The sequence below is a fragment of the Heterocephalus glaber genome, unplaced genomic scaffold, assembly GCF_053883595.1.
Source record: "Heterocephalus glaber isolate CG9 unplaced genomic scaffold, H.glaber_assembly_v1.0 deba00001457, whole genome shotgun sequence".
In the NCBI taxonomy this organism is placed as follows: domain Eukaryota; kingdom Metazoa; phylum Chordata; class Mammalia; order Rodentia; family Bathyergidae; genus Heterocephalus; species Heterocephalus glaber.
Window position 1 is genome coordinate 41,608,637 of NW_028258305.1, and position 23,133 is coordinate 41,631,769.

The following is a 23,133-nucleotide window of genomic DNA, read 5'->3' on the forward strand; positions in this document are numbered from 1 at the left end:
TCTTTTGCATCTAATTTCTTTTACGAAGTATTAGTTGTTGAGATTTATCCAGTACATCATCATGAATGGAATTTTAAATGCCATATTTACCTGAGATCTTATTCTATCATGAAAACAACATAAAGTTAAGGTCTTGGGTAAGCCGGGGGGAATCAAAATATTCTAAAAACTCAGAAGGTCCCAGAGAAGCCCACCGTAACAAATTTCTACTATTTCCTAGAGCTTGCCCACATACTCACTGCCTCATGGCTTGGGTTTTCCTCCTCTGGAACCCTAAGGCAACCAAATTACACATAAAAAAAGACCTTTGTGGGTGTTCCTGAATAAGTGATGTTGCTACTAATACAAATCTGAGAAAAACACAACAGTGAAGAGGCAGCTCCGTACCCAGTGAATCGCAAGGAAAGAATAGCTGCACAGGAATGACACGTTCTCTGGGAACCTTTGGGTATGGGTCACACTCAAGGCACACGGATGCTTAACAACCAGGACCAGGAGGCCCTACACTGGTGACCTGGCTCATCTTTTCATAAGTTAAGTAAGATCTCTGAAATACAGATTTTCTAAAAAAAAAATTCTAGAGACAGTCTGAATTAAGCTTATTAAATACAACTTTAAGCTGGCTTCCAGCCAGGAATAAAAAAAGGCTGATAACTGAACAAAGGAATAAAAAGTTATAGAAAATGGAATGCAAAGTTATTCTTAAATATATTTTTAAGCCAGACATGGTAGCACATGCCTGTTATCCTACCACTTAGGAGGCTGAGGCAGGAAGATTGCAAATTTGAGCCCAGCCTGGGCAACTTAGCATGACTCTTAAAATTTTTAAAAATAAAAAGAGTTGGGGATGTACTCAGTGAGAAGGCCCTAAATTCAATCTCCAGTACTGGAGAATGGGAAGAAAAAAAAAAAATCTCAGCTTCACTCACAAATTAAAATCTATACTTTTTTTAAATCTGTGAGATGGAAACATCCAAGTATCATAATTCACTGTTCTGGTTTGGGAGTAAATAAATGGATATTCTCTGACTCACAGCAAGGGCCTGGGTTCATAGTCCCCACGCCAAGAATAAAAAACGTATGTTATTCATGAAAAGGCAGGGGAGGATAAAAATATATATTTCTATTTACTCTTAGTAATAATTAAGAAATTCCTTACATTGGTTACTGTGGGAGAGGAATGAGGAAATGAGAGCTGACAGCATTAAGGTAATGACATGGGAAACTTCTCTGTACTTTTACTCTTTCCATTTTAAAGGTCTGAATCATGAAGAGTAAATTAACCATCTAAATAATTAAGTTTAAAAATGTTCTAAATTGCTTTCATTCTCAAGTTAATTCTAATGTGAAGTATGTTTAATGCTTTAAAACTTAATAACTTTATCACATCAAAATACATGTGTATAAAATAAAACACACTGCAGTATCTCCTTCATGGGTCTGTTTACCTGGGGAAGATTTTATCTATTTAAAATAATAAGGAAGTCCTGCCTCAATGACTAATGACACTATTCACAAATGACCAATAATACTATTAAAAAAAAAAAGGGGGGCCAGGGATTTAGCTCAGTGGTTCCACCGCCTGCCTTGCAGGCGGGCAAGGACCCAAGTTCAATCCCCGGTACCAAAAAAAAAAAAAAAAAAAAAAAGCAGCTAACACTGGAAGACCAAATCCATTTATTCAGTATATAATGCCCTTCCTTATCTGTCTATCTGAGAAGTGACCATGGAAGGACAAAGATTTTGCAGCAACAAATTGCTAACAGAACAGATGGACTTTTTATTTTATATTCATTAAGAGAAGTAGCTCATGGCAAGAGCACTTGCCTAGCAAAATGAGGGTTTGATCCTGATGTGGGGGAAGGAGAAAGAGATAACAAGTTTGGAAATAGGAATACACAACTGGGGAATACCAGAGAGTGACTGGGAGTTTAGAAAACCACTGCTACCTACTACTGCCTAGATCCTTTGGATTGCTAGATGGCTTCTAGCATCTAGCTAGAAGTTCCTCACTTCACTTTGGAGGATCAGACATTGATAATGAGTAATCTTTTAGGAACACCACCACCCAAACCCAAAATTTTTATGTCAATTCAATGTTTCAGAGATAAAATATTCAACTGAGGCACTCAACACAAAGTGAAAACAGGAACTTACCTTTCGAAGGATATCTTCAGCTAATGTGAGGAACGCCTTTTCAATGTTTATATTTGCTTTTGCACTAGTCTCAAAAAATCTAATTCCATGCTCCCTTGCAATCTAAAACAGAAGCAAAATAACATAAAATTATCAAATATGGGTTTGCCAACTACTGACTGTAACATCTTATCTAATTTCTGACTTTTTAAAATTTCTGCTTGACACAGTCTTCCAATTATCATACTGGTTGATGTATTTCTTTAAAATCCTAAGATTAGAACTGGGGATTTAGCTCAGTGGTTCCACCACCTGCCTCACAAGCATAAGGTCCTGAGTTTGATCCCCGGCACCAAAAACAAACCAACCAACCAAACTAACAAACAAAAATCCTAAGATTAAAAAACCCAGAGTGGTGGTACAGGTCCATAACCCTAGCACTGGGAAGGCTGCAGCAGGAAGATCAAGAGCTCAAGGCCAACTTGGGCAACATGGCAAGTTTAAGGCTGTCTGGGAATGTATAGCAAGACCTTATCCCAAAGAATGTAAACTCCACTACAATCACTGATTTATATTTTCCTCTCTGTAGCTTAAATACAACTAAAAATACTACAGCTACAGATTTCTTATGACTACTGATCCTGAAATGTCCACTTCCCTAGATTAGAAAGTACAGCATGCTCCTGGATATGTTCTGAACAAGTCAAAGCACGACCTTGGCTACCACACATGGTCCTGTGCCCATTGCTCTCTGGTACTGTCCCCCTGCTCTGCTTCCTGGCCACCAAGACTAAACATCTAGCTCCACTACACCTTTCTGTCACAAGCCAGGTGACCATGGACTGAATTTCCATAAAATATGAGCCAAATTAAACCACTTCTCCTGTAAGTTACACACGTCTGGTACAGCTTCCAGTGACAGGAAAGCTGACTAATACAGTGCTCCCATATAGGTTGGATTTGCTCTGAAATATATTCACTCATGATAAATTGTTGTTTCCAACAAGCATTTAAAAAACTATGTGACCACGCCAGTGTACTCCATCACCACTATCAAAACAATCAGATGGCAGTAGATCTTCATAAAAAGGGGGCAGAATTTCATTAAAAGATTTTTACCTGTTCTCCTTTTCCTTTAGGTACAACTCTTTTATCATCCATATCACATTTGTTTCCTAGTAACATTCTTTCCACATCTTCATTGGCGTGCTAAAATGAAATAAAATTTTACACATTACCATAAATTACAGCTTAATATTCTCTAAATACGACTAATTTTCTCAATTTAGGGTCATACCTACATCTGAAAAGTTTTCAAAAGCAATTACCCTAAACCAGACCCTGCTAAAAAGTCTACCCAAATTTTTAAACTATCCAGCAAGAGAGGTACAATTCCTAAGTCAAATCCATACCAAATACATATTATTTTCCCCCTTAGAGACTATTTCTAGATATATTCTGATCAAAAAGAAAATACAGGCAAAAGGTATAAAAATGAAACCCCTATGCACATCTAAATCCAAGAAGAATCATGATTTTGGATTTTATAACGTGTACTCCCCTATAAAACCCTTAATTAAAATAGTTTTAAAAAATTACAGGGCTAGGAATGCAGCTTAGTGGCCAAGTACATCCTCAGTCTCTGCAAGGACTTGAATTTGATTGCCAACACAAAAACCAAAGAGGAAATTCACAACTGCAAATCAAAACAGTATGATATTGGCATAATGACAGACAGACTGACCAAAGGAATTGAGAGATCAGAAAGAAACCCTTCCACAAGACAGCTTCAACAAAGTTGTTAACATTCAGTCAAGGAGGAAAAGCTAGTCATTTCAACAAATCATACTGAAAAAAAACAACTGTTTACATGACCCCTCCCAAAAAGTAGACCTTTACCCCATGTACAAAACTTAGCTTAAAATGGCCTAAAACTATTAACACTTCTGGAAAAAAATGCAGGGGGGGGGGGGGGTTGTTCAGGACACTGACTTTGGCAATGACTTCCTGCATGATACCAAAACTAAAGACAGTAAATAAGCCAGGTGCACCAGTGCGTGCCTATAGACCCATCCATCACTTTGGAGGCTGAGGCAGAAGGATGGTGAGTCAAGGCCAGCCTGAGCTTTATACCAAGTTCAAAGTTAGCCTCCACTACACAGTGAGATCCTGTTTCAAGAAAGTAAAGCCAGGGCCAGGGATTTAGCTCAGTGGTGTCACCTGCCTTGCAAATGCAAGGTCTGAGGTTTGGTCCCCAGTACCAAAAAAAAAAACAAAAAAAGAAGTAAAGCCAATAAAAGAAAAAAAAAAAATTTAACTTCATTAAAGTTTAAAATAATCTGTGCAACAAACTATACTATTAATAAAGTAAAAAAGGAACTTATGAAGTAGAAATATTTGTAAATCATACACGAAAATATCTACAATATCTAAAGAACTCCTAAAAGCCAACAAAAAAATTTTAAATGAGCAAACAGACCTAGACATTTGTACAAAGATTTAACAATGAACAATAAACACATGAAAAACTATTCAATATCACTAATCGTTAGGGAAATAGAAATCAAAATCATAATGAGATAACACTTCTCACTCATAAGTATGGCCCTGAAAAAAACAGAAAACACTATTATACATGTTGGCAGGGATATAGAAAAATTAAAATCCATGTGAACCATTGGTGGGAACATAAAATAGCATGACTGTAGGAAACAGTTTGGCAGTTCCTCAACAATTTAAACACAGAATTACCAAATGATCCAATAATTCTACTTCAAGGTATATAAAGAATTTAAAGCACTCAGATATGGGTACACCAATGTTTACTGCAACATTATTCACCACAGTGAAAGGGCAGAAACAATCCAAGTGCCCAAAGATGAAAAGATAACAAAATGTGATATATACATAAAAGAATTATTGTATTTAGGTGGTTTTTTTCTTTTTTTTTTTTGGTACCGGGGATTGAACTCTGGACCTTGTGCTTGCAAGGCAGGCACTGGAACCACTGAGCTAAACCCCTGGCCCCTACATAAAAAAATATTATTCAGCCTTAATACGGAAGGAAATTCTGACATGTCACAATATAGATGAACCTTGAAGAGTTTATGGTAAAGGAAGCAAGTCAGTTACAAAAGAACAAACACTGTGTGACTCCACTTGTATGAAGTACCTAGAATAGTCAAATTCATAGAGATAGAAAATAAATGGTGGTTGCCAGGGGCTAAGAGAAAAGGGAAAATAAAGAGTTACTGTTTAATGGAGGCTGAGGTTCAGTTTAGGAGGTTGAAAAAGTTCTGGAGAAGGATAGTGGTGATGTTTGTAGTAACAATAGAATGTACTTAATGCAACTGGACTGTACATCTAAGGGGTCAAGTGACACCTAAAATGTGCTCATGATCTAAAATAATGTAGCTGCAGGCAGGAGCGTTGGAGCATATCTGTAATCCCAGGTCTTCCATAGGCTAAGGTACAAGGACTGCAAATTGTAGGCCAATCTGGAAAATTTAGTATGACCTTGTCTCAAAATAAAATTTCAGCAGGGCCGGGGATTTAGCTCAGTGGCACCGCGCCTGCCTTACAAGTGCCAAGGTCCTGAACTCAATTCCCAGTACCAAAAATTAAAAAATAAAAAATTTGCAAAACTGCTAGGGATGTAGCCCAGTGGTACGTTATCTGTCTAACACACACAGGGTCTGCATTCAATAAGGAGTACCACGGAGGAATCAAATGTCTGAGAGGAAGCAAAGAAGGTGAGGTTAGGGAGGGCACTTCTTCGTTTGTGTGAGATACTTTTGCAGAACCACAAGCTTAGAAAACAAATGATGCAAAGTACTTTTTTAAATCCCTTATTTTAGGAATTCTACATTTAAGGCCTCCTAAAATGTTACTGCCCAAACAAAGGCCATCTGGCAAATATTCAAATATGGTTAGCAATACACCAAGTGCTCTGAATACTACTATGCAATGTGTTGAGAGTCAGTAAGAAGAAGCATTCTTAACTTGGAACCTATGGATGGACTTCAGAGGCTCCAAGGGTTCTAAGTAAATCCAGGTGTGGTGGCACACATCTGTAATCCCAGCACTCTGGCAGTCTGAAGCAGCAGGGCTACAAGGTGGAACCCAGCCTGGGCAACCTAGAACATAGTGAGACCCTGTCTCAAAATAAGTAAAAAAAGAGCTGGGGATGCAGGATGCAGCTCACTACAAGGCCCTGAGATCAATTTCCAGGGCAGCCCAAAAACAAACAAAACTAGACAGGTAACACTCTAAATTCTATATGGGACTCATGGCTCAAAAAAGTACTGAAGCGGAGATTATAAATGGCAAAGTAGAGACTGGCAGCAAAATACAGGAATCAAAGACACCTGGAAAACAACTGGGTAAAGGAAAACAAAGCAGATCTCTGGGAATCGGGAAGCAGCTGAGAAGAAAACGAGAAACTACAGAGAAGCTGGAGAAATGGAGCACAGCACACAGAAAAGGAGAAAGTAGTTTGGAAAGTTCACTCCAGCTCCTAGGGAGGAATCAGCAACTCCAGGGAGACAAGAGACTGGGACAGCAGTGTAAGCCCTAAGAAAAGCCCACAGTTACTATAAACCACAAAAACAGCATGGGTTTTTATTCTGAAAGTGACTCCTTCCACCCAGCAGGCTACAGTTGGGAAAAGAAATCCAATACGGGACCCACCAGAATTGAGGGTTTAATCAGGAGCCATTTGGGGAAGGAGTTAATTATTTAAGACTGAACTACAGAACAACTATAGGGTTTAGGGTTTCTGGGGTCACCTCATCACAGTGACTGGGTGGAAGACGATGAGACAGCTGTGGAGAAGGCAAGGGCTAGACACAGGACCACCCATATCACCACCCCAAGAAGTTTCAGGACTCAAAGGACACAGGGGTCCTGCCATCCATGGTGAGAAGCTTAATCCGCTGTGTGTGGATTGCAGAGGGGGCTGAATCTGAAAGTGCTGGCATTAAATCCATCAGTCTATTTGAACCACCACCCCACTCGCTGCCTACCTCCAGCACAAAACACAGTGGTTTCCTTGTTTTTCCAATCTACCAACACCAGCTTGGACCGCAGCTTGGACAGCTGCCGCAGGTTGGGGCACATAAACACAGGGGCCTCCAGAAGGGTGAGGGCCAGCACACCACACAAAACCTCAAGTTGTAAAGCTAGGTGGGGAAAGCCATGATCTAGGGTACACCAAGGGACACAAACTTCAGACTGACAGCACAGCATTGGCCAACCACACCCAGAAAAAAGGTGGGATAGAGTTCAGCATCTACACACAAAAATGTGAATATAAAAACAAAACAGGCAGGGCCAGGGATTTAGCTCAGTGGTTCTGCCACCACCTGGCAAGCACAAGGTCTTAAGTTTGATCCTTGGTACCAACAAAACAAAACAAAACAAAACAAAACAAAACAGGCAGACTGGAAAGAAAGCCGCTCAATGAAAAACGATGAGGATTTTTTTGGACTCACTACTGTTCTTCTTCATCACTGGTTTGTTTGGGGTTTGGGGAGGTTGTGTCCCTTGTTTTTCCCTTTTCCCCTTTTCTTCATTCTATTCTTCATTTTTAAAATTTCACTGTTTTTAGGCCAGGGATTTAGCTCAATGGTTATGCCGCATAATGCGCAAGCACAAGGACCTGAGTTCAATCCCCGGTACCAAAAAAAAAATTTTTTTTTTCACTGTTTTTTCCTTAATTTTTTGTTTTCTGACACTTATGTTTAATTTTATTCATTTTCTTTTCCTCCTCAACAGGATCCTTTATCTCCATTTTCTTCCCAACTCATTTTCCCTTGTTTACTTTTCAAATTTAATTCTTTCATTCTCCCAATCCTACCCTCTCCTTCTCTAGTGTAACCACTAAGCTTTTATAATCTTTAGATATTCAGTTAACTCTATGCTATGACTAAATTCTTTTCTTTTTTTTGTACCAGGGATTGAACTCAGGACCTTGCACTTTCGAGGCAGGTGCGATGCTACTGAGCTAAATCCCCTGCCCTGACTAAATTATTTTCTACTGTTAATGGTGGTACAGTTGTTGCATTTAGTAAATATTTACTGTATCTCAATATTTGGTTTGTCTTTCTGTCTACATTATACTTACAAATCTCTTTCTATGGTTAAGGGTGGTACAGTGGTAGCTCTTATTGGTTCTTATGGTATGTCAATATCCAGTCTGTCTTTGACTCTATTATTGTTGCTACAGACACTCCTTGTTTAATGGCCTACCTATTTAACAACTGTACGGACTTTCAACCAAGGCCTGAGGCCTGCTGTTCAGATGACCTGTCTTTTAGTTTTTTGAGTCAGGATCTCACTGTGTAGTTCAGGCTAGCCTTGAACCCACTATGGAGTTCAGGCTGGCCTCGAACTCACAGCAATCCTCCTTCCTCAGTCTCCTCACTGCTGGGATTACAGGTGTGCACCAATGCATCCAACTGTTTTTTTTTTTTTTTTAAACAGTTCTGTACCTCTGGTTTATACAGTCTCAATGTCTTTTTGTCTTTTATTTAATACATCTTGTTTACACAGTATTGTAAATTTTGCTGATTGTACAGTAGTTTTATATCAAAGTACTAGATACAAGAGTTACACAAATAAAAGCACAGGCATCAAAGTTGGAGTTTCCTTTAACCATTTCTTTGTTCTGAATATTGTAATGTACTATATACAATCCCTCATTTAGCAACCAATTCATTTAATGACCTAGTTGCAGAACAGGAACCGAGTCATTAAACAAAGAATGTCTGTATAGCCATGGTGGCATTTTTATTGTACTGTATGCCAATATCTAGTATGTCTTTGAATCATCAACAATTCTGCGGGTCAGTTCTGGAGAACTGTGTGCTAGACTAATTACAATGCACTCTTCCCTCCCAAATTAATGGAGGGGGCTGGATCTTGGGACAGAGATAAAGGCCTAAAGCCAGCCATACCCAGAGTGCATCACTGTAAAACAGTCAGTAACTAAATAGCAACTCCATTCTAGCAACAAAGTCTACCATAACAGATCTGCAAACTTCACTCCCCGCCCCAAACAAGACAAATATGAGAAGAGAAGATAAGGCAACAAAATGCCTCCAAAAACTCCCAAAAGGTGATGCACAAGGCATCAGTGGAAAGGATATCAACAGCCAAACCACTGAATTATACAAAATGATAAAAAATACAAACAGCAAGGTTCTTGCAAGCTCAAAGAAGATTAACTAACCAGATAATGGAATTAATAAAATGATCAGTGAACTTACAGGCAACAAAATAAGGGTAGTAATAAAAACCTCGCCAACAAAGAAGACCCCAGGACCCTTCGATTCACTGATGAATTCTACCAGAACTTCAAGGAAGATCTAATGCCAATACTCTTCAAGCTCTAATGAAATTCAAAAGGAAGGAATATTCCCAAACTCATTCTTGGAAGTTAGCATTATTTTGATTCTAAAACCAGAAAAGAACTTAACTGAAAAAGAGAACTACTCTTTGGTGAACATAGATGCAAAAATCCTCAAGAAGATATGAGGAAACAGAATGCAACACACGATCCCAAAGATCATATACCATAACTGAATAGGCTTCATCCCAGGGATGTAAAGGCAAATCAACAAATACAACATATCCCATAAAAACCATATGATTACCTCAACAGATACAGAAAAGGCCTTTTGACAAAAACTTAACATTCATTCATGATTAAACACACAAATACACACAAAAACCCCTGAAAAAATAGGTGTAGAAGGACCTTATCTCAATCTTATAAAGGCCATTTATGACAAATCTACTGCCAGTATCCTATTAAATGGGGGAAACTTGAAAGCCTTTCCTCTAAAATCAGGAACAAGACAAGGATGTCTACTACCACCACTCCTATTTAATATTAAATCACTATATCATCACTCTATTATCACTATATTTCCGGTACAGGAAAGGAAGTCAAACTATCCTTATTTGCAGATGACATGATCCTTTACATGGTAGACCAAAAACATTCCACCAAAAGACTCCTAGAACTAATAAACTAATGCAGCAAGGTAGCAGGATACAAAACCAATATACAAAAATTAATAGCATTCTATACACCAATAATACCCCCACTAAGAAATTAGGAAAACAATGTTATTCACAATTTCATCAAGAAAAATTCAATACTTAGGAATTAACCTAACAAAGGAAGTGAAACACCTCTGTAACAAAAACTACTCTGAAAAAGGAGATCAAAGAGGACATCAGAAAATAGAAATATGGGCTGGGGATTTAGCTCAGTGGTGCTACCACCCGCCTCGCAAACGCAAGGTCCTGAGTTTGAACCCAGTACCAAACAAAACAAAAAAACAACAACAAAAAAAGAGAACAGAAATAGATCCCCTATTCCTTGATAGGCAGAACCAATATTTTCAAAACAGACCTACTTTCAAAATTGATAGATTTAATGGAATCCGAATCAAAATACCAAGAGCATTCCTCACAGAACTAGACAAAACAATCCTAAAATTCATATGAAACAAGAGACCCAGAATAACAAAAGCAATCCTGGGCAACAGAACAAAGAATGAGGCATCACAATCCCAGATTTCGTATTATGAATCCTAGATTTCATTACAAAGTTACAGTGATAAAAACAGCATGGTACTGGCACAAAAACAGCCATGCAGATTAGTGAAACAAAATAGAAGATGCAAAAACCACTCTAGGCATATTCAGCTATTTGATTTTTGACAAAGGGCCAAAAACACTAGAGGAAAGATAGCCTCTTTAGCAAATGGTGCTGGGAAAACTGGCTATCCATATGTAGAACATTGAAGCCAGATCACTCTCTCTCAGTATGTAGTAAACTAAAATAAAAATGGATCAAAGATTTAAATATTAAACCAAGAACAATTTGCTGGAAGATAAAATAGGTAAAACTCTTCATGATACAGGCATAGGTAAGGACTTTAACAGAATTCCAACTGTACAAGAAATAACATTAAGAAACAACAACAACAACAAAAAATAAAAATAAAAAAAAGAATCGACAAATGGGGTTTCGCCGACTGCTGCGCAAGGACGCAAGTTCGATCCCCAGTACTAAAAAAAAAAAATCAACAAATGGGAAAATATCAAAAAGCTTCTGTGCAGCAAAGGAAACAATCAATGCAGTGAAGGAACAACCTACTGAATGGGACAAAACTTTTGCCAGCTATACCTTGGATAGAGGTCTAATATTGGGTTCTAAAGAACTCAAAAAATTTACACACCCTAAAATGCAAGACCTAGTCCAAAAAAATGGGCAACTGAAATGGACACTTCTCAGAAGTGGTACAAGTGGTCAATAAATACATTTTTAAAATGTTCAAGATCTCTGGCCAATAGAGAAATGCAAATTAAAACACTAAGTTTCCACCTTACTCCAGAAAGAAAGGCTATCATCAAGAAATCAAATAATGCACCAGGAATTTAGCTCAGTGGTACAGCTGCCTGCCTCAAAAGTGCAAGGTCCCGAGTTCGATCCCGGATACCAAAAAAACCAAAAAAAACAACAAAAAAAGAAAGAAATCAAATAATGACAAATCCTAGTGAGGCTGTCGTGAAAAAGTAACCTTTCTATAATGTTGGTGGGAATGTAAACTAATACTGTACAACTCCTACGGAAATTCTCCAGTATGGCAAGTCCTCAAAAAAGTAAAACTTAGAAAGTCCATTTAATCCAGCTATTCCCTTTCTTCTAGGTATCTTCCCCAAAGAGCTGAAGACATTATTATAGTGACATATGCATACCCATGTTTTTTAGCACCATAACTCATAGTGGCTAAATCATGGAAGCAGCCTCTACGTCCATCAACAGATGAACAGATAAAGTGTGGTAGTTAATACATAATATACTCTAACATAAAGAAGGACAAACCTCAGTCATTTATGGGAAAATGGATGCACCTTGAAACTATAACATTAAGTGAAATAAATCAAATATATAAGCTTAAATATCTCATGGTTTCTCTTATATGAGAAACCCAAAATATAAAGAACAAAATACAAGATCTAGGAAACAGGGAGATAAATCTTTTACAAAAGGGACCAAGTGACAGAGAAGGATAGACTTAAGTGCGGGATGACAGGGGAAGGGGATGAAAAAAGAATTAAGATGTGTTACGTACATGTATCAACACTACCCACAATGACTGCAAACGTACTAACAAAAATTTTTAAAACAAAGTACAGAATTACTCTTCTAAGAACCTCTCAGCCACTAAATGAACAAATTATTCCAGTCACCTGAAACAATTTAGGAATGGCTTGATCATACTGCAAGTTGCCAGAAACACTAACCTAAGCTGCAGCACAGAAAGACACGCTGCAATACACTTTAACTTATGAAAAATTGTCTCTTCACATGCAATGATATGGCACTGTAAGATCTTTTTCTTTCTTTTTTGGGGGGGGGGGTACCAGCGATCGAACTCGGGTCCTTGCGCTTGCGCAGCCAGCGGCGAAACCACTGAGCTAAATCTCCAGCCCTAAGATCTTTAACTCTATTAGTACTCCATATATTTCAAAATCTCTAAAATATGACATTGGTGTAAAAAAAAACTTTATAAAAATACTTAAAAAAAATTTTTTTTTTGGTACCAGGGATCAAACTTGGGTCCTTGAGCTTGTGAGGCAAGCAGAGGAACCACTGAGCTAAATCCCTGGCCCCAAAAATACTTTTTTAAAAAAAAAATACTTTTTACAATTGTTACTAAAAGTTTCATTCTGTCACCCAATAAAAATTCATTGAAAGAATTTATGTAGAGAGAGGGACTATAAAAATCACTGGTAGTTTTCTATTTGGAAGCATTTTATAAAACGGTTTTATAGTTTTTGGGTAATATGTAGACTGTCTAGGATGGGGTTAGAAAGACTGTCCAAAATGTAAAAGGAAGGATTTACATAATTTCTAGGTCTTACCTCATCTATGTTTCTAAGCCATTTGCTGATGTTTTCAAAGCTTTTACCATTGGTGATGTCATACACTAGCATGATACCCATTGCTCCTCTGTAGTAGGAGGTTGTGATGGTGTGAAATCGCTCTTGGCCTGCTGTGTCCCTGAAATAACAGCCAATAAATACATGAAGCATTTTAGTATCACTGCATTTCAGATACAGGACAAAACCATAAAACAGATTAAAGTAAAACAGAACAGCCACTTATTTAACTTGCTGTGTGTGTGTAGCACTAGGACTTGAACTCAGTGCCTTCAAACTGACTACATCCCCAGCCTTTTTATTTTTATTCTGAGACAAGGAAATCACTAAATTGCCCAGGTTGGGCTGAAACTTGTGATCCTCCTGCCTCAGCCTCTCAGAATGCATGTGTCACTACGCCTGGCTTTATTTAACTCTTAATTAGTAAATAATTATGGTTCTTCATTTTTCAGTTGAAGGAAATTAATGACCTACTCTCACTGAATGACAATCTGGGAAGGAAAATAGTTCAAAATGAGATATAAAACTCTTGAAATTCCATTTTATTTCATAATTTAGTTCAATAATGACACACAAAAGTGTGTGGAACTTTTACAACATTTTTGTTCTTCTTTCCTTTTTTAAACAATGGATCACTATGTAGCCCAGGCTGGGCTCAAACTCATGACACTCTTGCTTTAGTCTTTTCAGCCTTCTCAGTGTCAGAATTACAATCATATACCACCATTCCTGGCTAAATTTTTAGAACATTTAAGGGCTACAGCTAGATTTATTTATAAAAAGTTGTAAAGGTAACCTCATTTATAAATAAGACAAATATATGTTAATCATTTTCCTTATTTTTTAATGCCTTCAAGCCAAAGGTTCTATATGTAGCTTGCTCCAGTAATTATGCTCTCATTAAAAAAAAATTATGCTCTCATTTGCATCACCAATTCCTTCCTCGTTTATGGATAACTCTTACCAGTTTATAACATGTTTTTAGTGTCTTTTTCTAAAAAGCAAAAATAAAAAACTCCATTCTCTACACCCCTTCAACTAACATTTCATGTCTCCTGCCAGCTAACATTTTTAAACTTTTACTTTGAAATAATTATAGTCTAGTATACTGACACACATCTATAATTTTAACACTCAGGAGGCTGAGGCAAGAGGATCTTGAGTTTAAACCAGCATGAATTACCTAGTGATATCCTGTCTCAAAGCTCCCACCACCAAATTCACACAAAAACTTACAAATATTCATAGCAACATTATTCAGAATAGCCCAAGGTGGAAACAACACAAAGCCATCAACCGATTAATGAGTAAAATATGTACATCCATACAATGGAATGTTATTCAGGAAAAAAAAAAAAAAAAAAAAGAGGAATCAACATGCTCGAACCCTTGGGCCTGACTCCCAGCACAGTAAGCAGGTAGGCAAGAAGCTAATCACAATACAACACAGATGAACCTTGATAACACTGTGCTAAGCGAAAGCACTAATCACCAAAGAGTATATATTATATACTCCCATATAAGAGAAATGTCCAGAATTTCTTACAACCTACAAAGACAAAAAGTTAGTAATTACCCCAGTGAGAGTTTGGAGGGTATGAAAGGTAGGAAATTTCTCTTTTGGGGTGATTAAAATGTCCTAAAAGTTGTGATGGTGGTTGTACAATCTTGTGAATATACTAAAAACCACTGAAATGTGCATTTTAAATAAGTAAATTATATTACATGTGAATCATATCTTAATAAATCCACTACAAAACATAATAAAATCATGGCAAGCTTAAAAACAAACAGCTGGATGTGTTCGCACACACCTGTAATCCCAGCACTTGGGAGGCTGAGATAGGAGGATCAAGTTCGAGACCAGCCTGGGCTACATAGTCCTGAACTACACAGGGTGACACTGTCTCAACAAAACAAAACATACTCAGAAGGCTGAGGCAGGAAGATCACTATGATGGGGCCAGCCTGGGGTACATAGTGAGTTCAAGGCCAGCCTGAACTACATAACAAGACCTTGTTCAAAAAAATCTGAAAAACTAAAAAACTGTACAAACAAAGAAAAAAAAACCCCACAAGCACAAAAAACTTCTAATGGCAACTTATAACCAGAATCAACTCCAAAATCTTTATCCTTATCCCGGGGCTTACAAGGCCTTACAGGATTTATCCTTTCTCTAGCCCCTGTAATTTTGGTCCCTCTTTTCCTTAACCACTTAGAGCCACATTTTTTCCCACGTCCCTCAGTACACAAGCTTGTCCTCCTGCCTTTTCCAAGACAGACACAGAGACTGGGAATGAAAGAACATGAGTGTGTGCATGTGAGAGAAACTGAACCCAGGTCTTCTCGTGCTCCATGTGCTCCAGCATTGTGCCACACCCTCAATCCCACTTGACAGCCGCTCCGCAATCTATCCCCACCACCCACACCTGACTGGATCCTCATTTTCACATTTTAGGTGTAACTGATTTGTCCATACATCTGTAATATATCAGTTACCCATCAATTCAAAACTTACTGTGTATTGTATGAATACACACTTATTCTGTGTGTATTCTGTGCGCATTACGCAAGAACACACAGAGAAAATGGGTCAAACTCAAGTTTATCCTCAGTTCTACTTCTTCCAGCTTTGAAGGTACTTAACTTCCTTGGACATTTGTTGTTTTTTCTAATTTACAAACAATTTTTGAAGGTTTTCATAAAAATATGCAAAGATGTTCAAATTTTAATTTCATGTTTTTAAGACATTTTAACAATGTTCTAAGTCAAAATCATCTTTGCGGGCCGGGGATTTAGTTCAGTGATTCCGGCGCCTGCCTCACAAGCACAAGGTCCCGAGTTCAATCCCTGAACTTTGCAGATGTTCTTCTGTACTAAGAGCTCTCTCAATATTTGTTGGTACATAAGCAGAACACAAAGCTGTTTCACAAGGAAACCCTTAATTTTGCTTGCAGCCTATTTCTATAATAAAGATAAAATAAAATTATTTTTTAATTTAGCTAAGAAAAAGAAATACTTGAACTTTTCAATTTTCTTAAGAGAATCTCAGCCCTGTCATATGCACATTTCATCTCAAAGTATATGGGTCTGCTCTTTAAAACAAAAATCTCCTGTATTCATTTACCAGCAATTTACTGACCAAATACTGTACCATACACCAGACACTATTCTAGGCAGCTAACAGTAACAACAAACTGTTGCCTTAATGGAGTTTATGTTCTATTTGGGGTAGACAAAACATGGAATATCAGAGGGTGATTAATAACTGCCAATGAAACAAGAAGGCAAGAAAAGAGACTATGCCATGTTTGAGGAAGAAAAATAACCCAATTAGCTGATATTGTCAGTGACACAGAAGTGCCCCAATGGGGACAGAGTGACCCTCAAGTGGGAGGCTGCAGCAGCAGAAAGTGGGGTTGCAGCCCAAGCCAAGAAACTCATGGAGACAAAACGCTGCTGCCAGTGACTGGTATCAAGGACTGCTTGCTCTGCTTTGGGCAGCAGCAACAGTCACCCTGAACAACTTTGCCGTGACTGCCTATGATATCATCTCCAAGATTTACAGCCATCTCTAGAGCTGTCCCTCTTCCCCACCTCTGGAAAGACTGTGATCAAGTTTTGCTAACCAGGAGTTCACCGACCATCCTGTAGACACTCAGTTGAGGGTCTGCCAGAGGACCTGGGCTCCAGCTGTGGTTACGACAGTTTTTGTAGAAGAAACATAATGAAAGTTAATTCAGCCTATTAGCCCACAGAACTGTTAGAGAAGAACTGGAGGCTGATGGTGGCTGCGAAGCAAGAAAGTGCAATTCTCCTTTTCCACTCGCCCTTCCTTCTCATCTCCAATTTCCTGCTTTATCTTTAATTTTATGTATTGAGTTAAAAGTGCTTTAGGGCCGGGGGTTTAGCTTAGTGGTTCCGCTGCCTCCCTTGAAAGCACAAGGACCCGAGTTCGATCCCCAGTACCAAAAAAAAAAAAAAAGTGCTTCTATCAGGTGTGATTATAAACGTTTCTATTAAAGAACAAATGCCCGTCTCATCCATCACACTAAGAATAGCTTATTTCTTTTCTGATCTAGTAAAAAGAAATACTATAGACTAACTGGGCACAGTACCACACACTGGCAATCCCAGCTACTTCAGGAGGCTAAGGTAAGAGAGTCACAAGTTTGAGGCCAGACGAACAAATGAAATGTTTCAAAATAAAATTAAAGGGTACTAAGGACTTAACCCAATGGTAGAGTACTTGCCTAACATGCACAGGGCCTTGGACTTAATCCCCAGTATCAAAAAAAGAACAAGGTCCTTTCCTCACTATCTTGAGGCCAGCTGTGGCAAACCTATGGCACATGTGTTGTTTTTAAGACAAAAGATGTTAATGTATGAAGTGCTTTTTTCTAAACTAAAACCTCAGTATTCAAGTTTAACTGCAGTGTTAGTATGTTACCATAAACAAGTAGGTTTTGAGTTGCAGTTTGGGCACTGTCTCTAAAGGTTCACCATCACTGCCCTAGTCTACTTAGTAACTCTGTTCAGGGTTAAAAATAGTCACTGCTAGGGCTGGGGATTTAGCTCAATGGTTCCACTACTTGCCCCGCAAGCGTAAGGACCCGAGTTCGATCCCCAGTACCAAATAAATAGTCACGACTGCTTGTTCACTGGTCAAAGCATTTTTTGGTTTGTGTAACACACCTGGCCAAAATCTAATCTAATCCAGCAGGTTCAATCCAACAACCAAAAGAAGGTGTTTTTAAATATCTGATGGGCAATTAAACATTTATTTGTTCACATTTTCCTTTTACATTTCAATAATACAGGTGCCTAAGCTTGTTTTCAAAACTAGTCAACTTTTCTCTGCTAACATTTTTTTTTAAGTACCGGGGATCAAACTCAGGACCTTGTGCTTGTGAGGCAGGCATGGCACCACTGAGCTACATCCCCAGCCCTCTGCTAACACTTTTTTCTTCCCATCCTACTCAGTATGACCAAGTTTTTCAAATTATAAGCCAATGGCAGAATTTCCCTTACATAAAATAATACACAGATCAGAGTATTGTGAAATACTATTTTTCCCGATGACACATTCAAAGGAGTGATACAGTCTAGGAATTAAGATAGCTTTTTTTTCTTAATGTTCCACATGCTGGGTCAGAAAAGCTGTGCACTCTGACTACTATGACAGTTATTTTTAGTCTGAGTCCTGACAGCACTGGAACAGGCCAGAGACAACACCAATCTGCTCTGCAGTGCAGAGACCCCGAATTTTATAACTGTGTTTTTTGTTAACATAATGAAGTTATTTTTTATAAATTAAGGTGTTCAAATTTCACACATTGCATACTATCTTAAGACCTGCATTTCTTCAAGGAGCTATAATTTCCCTACACCTGAAATATGAGTTTAAATTATGCTTATCTTAGCCGGGTATGATGCCACACACCTTGAACTGTAATCCCTGCACTGTGAGAGGCTGAGGCAAGGAGGATCAAAAACTAGAGCCCCACTTGGGAAACTTAGGAAGAACTTGTCTCAAAATAAAAAATAAAAAGGACTGGGGGATATAGATCATCATGAAAGCCCTAGGTTCAATCAGTAGTACTGTACTGCAAATAAGCTTATCTTTACCCAAAAGTATTACTTTTCAAATAAAAAGGCCTGCCTTCTGAGAGCCTACAACAGTGCAGAAGGCAGGAGAAAGGAAATTAATCTGTATTTCCAAATTGTGAATGCTAGTGAGATGAACAGGGAGAATGACGGAAAGCAGGGCAAGGAGAGACAAAGCAATTTAGAATGGCTGGGGAGCCTCTCTACACAGGTGATGCTTAAGGTGAGAAGCCAAGTGTGAACAGAAACCACTGACTGAAGTCATTCAGGCAACAACATCTGTTCCAGATGGGAGCTATAAGCATAAAACATACAACTGGGATTCTCACTCTCAAAAAACATATACTCTAGTAGGGGAACAAAAATGAGTCATTTATGAAACTATAGTGGCTTCACATACTGAAAACTACTGTAACTTGGGTTAAATATGAATAGTGCCTAGAAGGACTGGGTTTCTTTAGTCATCACACAAGGCTTCTCTGAGGATAACAATGAATCAAGATCTGAATGAGAGAAAATAGCAAAGCAAGGATCTGATGAGAAGCATTCCATGCAGAAAGAAAAGTAAAAAGTTCAAGGGCCTTGAAATGGAAACATGCCTGGCATCCTCAATGGGGCAAAGTGGTTAAGAGATGAGGAAAAGGGGGAAAGGAGTTGAGACCTGAAGTCTCTGAAAGGGAATGGTAATTTCTAATAGTCTAGCCATGGGGAGCTAGGAGGAAGGAATCTGAGGGTTGGCAGGGCCCACAAATCATGTACAAAGGTTCTAAAATGGAAAAGAACTTGTCAGGTTTATGGAATTAAAAGATCAGTTGGGGCTGGAAGCTATAAAGCAGAGTGAGGAGATCAGAAAGGTGAGTGAGATCCTTACTGTGGTGAGGCATGTGGATTCAGAATTTGCACTTTCATTTGAAATGCAATGTAAAGTCAAAGGGGCAATAAACAGAAGGACAACCATAATTGGGTTTATATTTGAAAGAGTTATTCTGATATATGAAAAAGGCACAGCAAGAAGGCAAAGGGGGAAGACCTGTTAGAGCCTACTACAATAGCACAAAGAGGTAATGGAGGCATAGACTACAGCAATGATGGTGAAATTTAGTGCTCAAACTGCAACCCCAAAACCACTTACTTATCACAAAGCACCAACACTGTAATTAAACCTGAATACTGAGATTTTAGTTTAGAAAAAACAACTCACTAACATCTTTTGTCTTAAAAGAAGAACAACACATGTGACACAGGTTCACCATCGATGGACTAGGAGGTAACACTGGAGATGGAGAATAAACAAGGCTTGCTAATGAATTGAACATGGAAATCAAGAGAATGGGAAAAATCAAAACTGAATGCCAATTGGGCCAGGGATTTAGCTCAGTGGTGCCATCACCTGCCTTGAAAGCGTAAGGTCCCGAGTTTGATCCCCGGTACCAAAAAAACCCCCAAAATGCCAAGTATCTGGCACCTTCCATAAATGGGGGGTTAATTTTACAAAATCAAAGTATTGGTTAAATAAAAAACCAAAGTACTGGTTTTGGGTGACTGTGTTGACTAAAATTTACTGCTGGTACAAATATACAGATGTTGGGCCGGGGATTTAGCTCAGTGGTTCCACCGCCTGCCCCACAAGTACAAGGACCCAAGTTCGATCCCTGGTACCAAAAAAAAAAAAAAAAATACAGATGTTGACAGTGGCAGACATTCCTGACCACCACCTCCCCAAAACAAAAGCCCTGAAGTAACTTACTATGGCTATTTTCCTAGCAGGGCTGACTAACCCAATGAAAACTGTAGGTAGCAAGATAAATTGTGATGAAAACTTTCTACAGATCCAGGATTTAAAAAGCCACAGCTCTAGCCAATCATGGTGGTACACATCTCTAATCCCAGCATTCTGGGAAGCTGAGGCAGGAGGATCACAAATTTGAGCCAAACAAGCTAATACATATATGCCCTGGGCAGGGGAAGAAGCAACTCCACCCTTATGCAACATAAAGGCTGAGAGAGTCCTGGAAAAAAGCAGGAAAAAAATGATCATTCGGAGTTAAGAAAAGACACAGTTTTAGCACAAACTAAAGAAACTTTCCAAGACTAATATTCACTTACAAAACAGGCCTTTTCATGTCAAAACAGAATTAATGTATTTATTTGAATTAGAGAAATACAAAAATCACTATGCTTATGGGCCGGGGATTTAGCTCAGTGGTTCTGGCGCCTGCCTTATAAGTGCAAGGTCCTGAGTTTGATCCCCGGTACCAAAAAAAAAAAAAAAAAATCACTATGCTTTTAATAGCAACTGGGCACAAAGCATTAAAGGTGAGGGAAAAGTTTTGAATTTCAAGGTATGATAAGTTATGAGAAACGGGTTTTTCATGTTAAAAGACTTCTTGAATTACTATGGATATCTCTCAGATCTCCTAACTTTGAGCTACACGGCTTCTTTCTTCTTGGAATGTTGCCATCTAAGCGTTTTCACTGAGAAGTTCAATTTAAAGTGTTTAAAAATTAAATGACATTAAAATTAGAAATGTTGCCATTTCTGTGCTATATTTTGGTTTTTCTCTTTTTTTGGTATGGGGAATCGAACTTGGGACCTTGTATTTGCAAGGAAGGCAGCACAGCCTCAAATTCACAGTGATCCTCCTGCCTCAGCGTCCCTAGTGCTGACATTACAGGTATGCACCATCATATCCAGCACACCATTCTTTTTAAAAACAAGTGCTGTTTGTTACTGTTTACTTCTAAAAGCTACAAAAAGAGGCTGGGTGTGATGGTGCACCCCTGTCATCCCAATACTTGGAAAGCTAGACAAGATGTTCATGAGTTTGAGAACAGCCTCAGCTACACAGTGAGTTCAAGGCCAGCTTGAACTAGTGAGACTTTATCTCAAAAATGAATGCATGAAAAAAATGAATGAATGAATGAATGCATGAATGAATGATACAAAAAGACTAAAACAATAAGAGGAAGGAAATGACCTAGTCATAGGACCAAATGCCTATAATCCCAGACACACTAGGAGGCAGGAGGATTGAAAGTTTGAGCCCACCCTGGGTAACTTAGTGAGATCCTTTCTCAAAAAAATGAAAAAAATTATTTTAAAAGGGCTGTAGATATAGCAGAGTGAGAAGGTCCTGGGTTCAATTCCCAGTATTGCCTCTTTAACCCCAAAGAAGGAAGAAATTCATAAATCCGTAAGATCAAGGAACAGAAGAGAAAGTTTGTGGAAGAGGGAGAGGAGATAGACGTACAGGACAAATTTAGTAAGGCAAGGTTTTATATATAATGCAAAATATGTCTGAAAAATTGTTCTGTGAAATCTAGTTTCTCTTACATAGACACATATGCATGTATATATATGTGAAGCCATATGTCCTTGAGAACGTTTTATGGGTTGATACCTATAATACACATAAAACAAGCAATATTCACTATAAAGTACTGCTATAACTTTAATGTCCATGGTTCAGACTTGAATACAAATTCAATTAATTTTATTGTACTTCTGCAGGCAAAAAACTATATAAATTAATTAAAGAGAATGTCTAAATCTTTTCTTTTTTCAGTGCTAGAGGATTGAACTCAGGACCTCTACAAAGCAAAGCAAACATTCTATCACTAAGCTACATCCCCAGACCCTCTTTTTTATAAAACTTAAAACACATTAAGGAAAACAAATATTTTAGTTAAGACTCAAAGCAACAAAGATTATAAAAGTAACCTTTTATATTGGATGTCTGTAAGCAAAGCATAGTGCTAAAGGCTTTACACGGATTATTTAACAATTCTTTGAGATAAGTGGTATCAGTTCCATTTTGCCTATGGAGATATAAAAGCCTGACAGTATGTGACCTGCCCACGTTTACGAGCAAGTGGAAAAAGTAACAGCCAGCCTTCACAGACCAAGTCAATGGCAAGTACTACATTTCTCCTTCACTGAGGTTCATCTGATTGTTTTTTACAAAGTCGAACAGTGGGCTGGGGATTTAGCTCAGTGGCGCCACACCTGCCTAACAAGCACAAGGTCACGAGTTCAATTCCCAGTACCAAAAAGAAAAGAAAAGAAAACTCTAACAGATTCTAAACAAGTGACAAGGAAGTATTTCACTACCACATCTGGCATTCTGTTATATAAAATAAGTAAATTAGTACCACTTACCAAATCTGTAGTTTGATCTTCTTTCCTTGTAATTCAACTGTTTTGATCTTAAAGTCTATTCCTGTAACATAGGAGGGGGGGAAAAAAGGGTAACTTGTAATTAGTTGTGGCTTTGTGCTTAGCTATAATCAAATTTATTAAAGAAAATAAAAATGCTGACACTTTTTAAACTGCAAATCTGAGCAAATGCGTCCACAATCTTATAGCCAAGAAAAGGAAGATCCAGAATGGTCAAAGAAATAGCTATACGGAAAAGTTGTTACAAATT

At 38.2% G+C, this 23,133-nt stretch overlaps 1 protein-coding gene across 1 annotated transcript in view; it reads right to left on the reverse strand.

Moving 5' to 3' along the window:
- Window positions 1-23,133, reverse strand: part of Rab10 (RAB10, member RAS oncogene family) — an 81,807-nt gene that overhangs the window by 4,268 nt on the left and 54,406 nt on the right. Inside the window, exons 2-5 of the mRNA XM_004839126.4 lie at window positions 22,866-22,926; window positions 13,081-13,219; window positions 3,256-3,345; window positions 2,158-2,259 (exon numbers count right to left, since the gene is read on the reverse strand). Of these exons, the coding sequence (XP_004839183.1) occupies window positions 2,158-2,259; window positions 3,256-3,345; window positions 13,081-13,219; window positions 22,866-22,926 (392 nt within the window). The remainder of the gene's footprint in view (window positions 1-2,157; window positions 2,260-3,255; window positions 3,346-13,080; window positions 13,220-22,865; window positions 22,927-23,133) is intronic.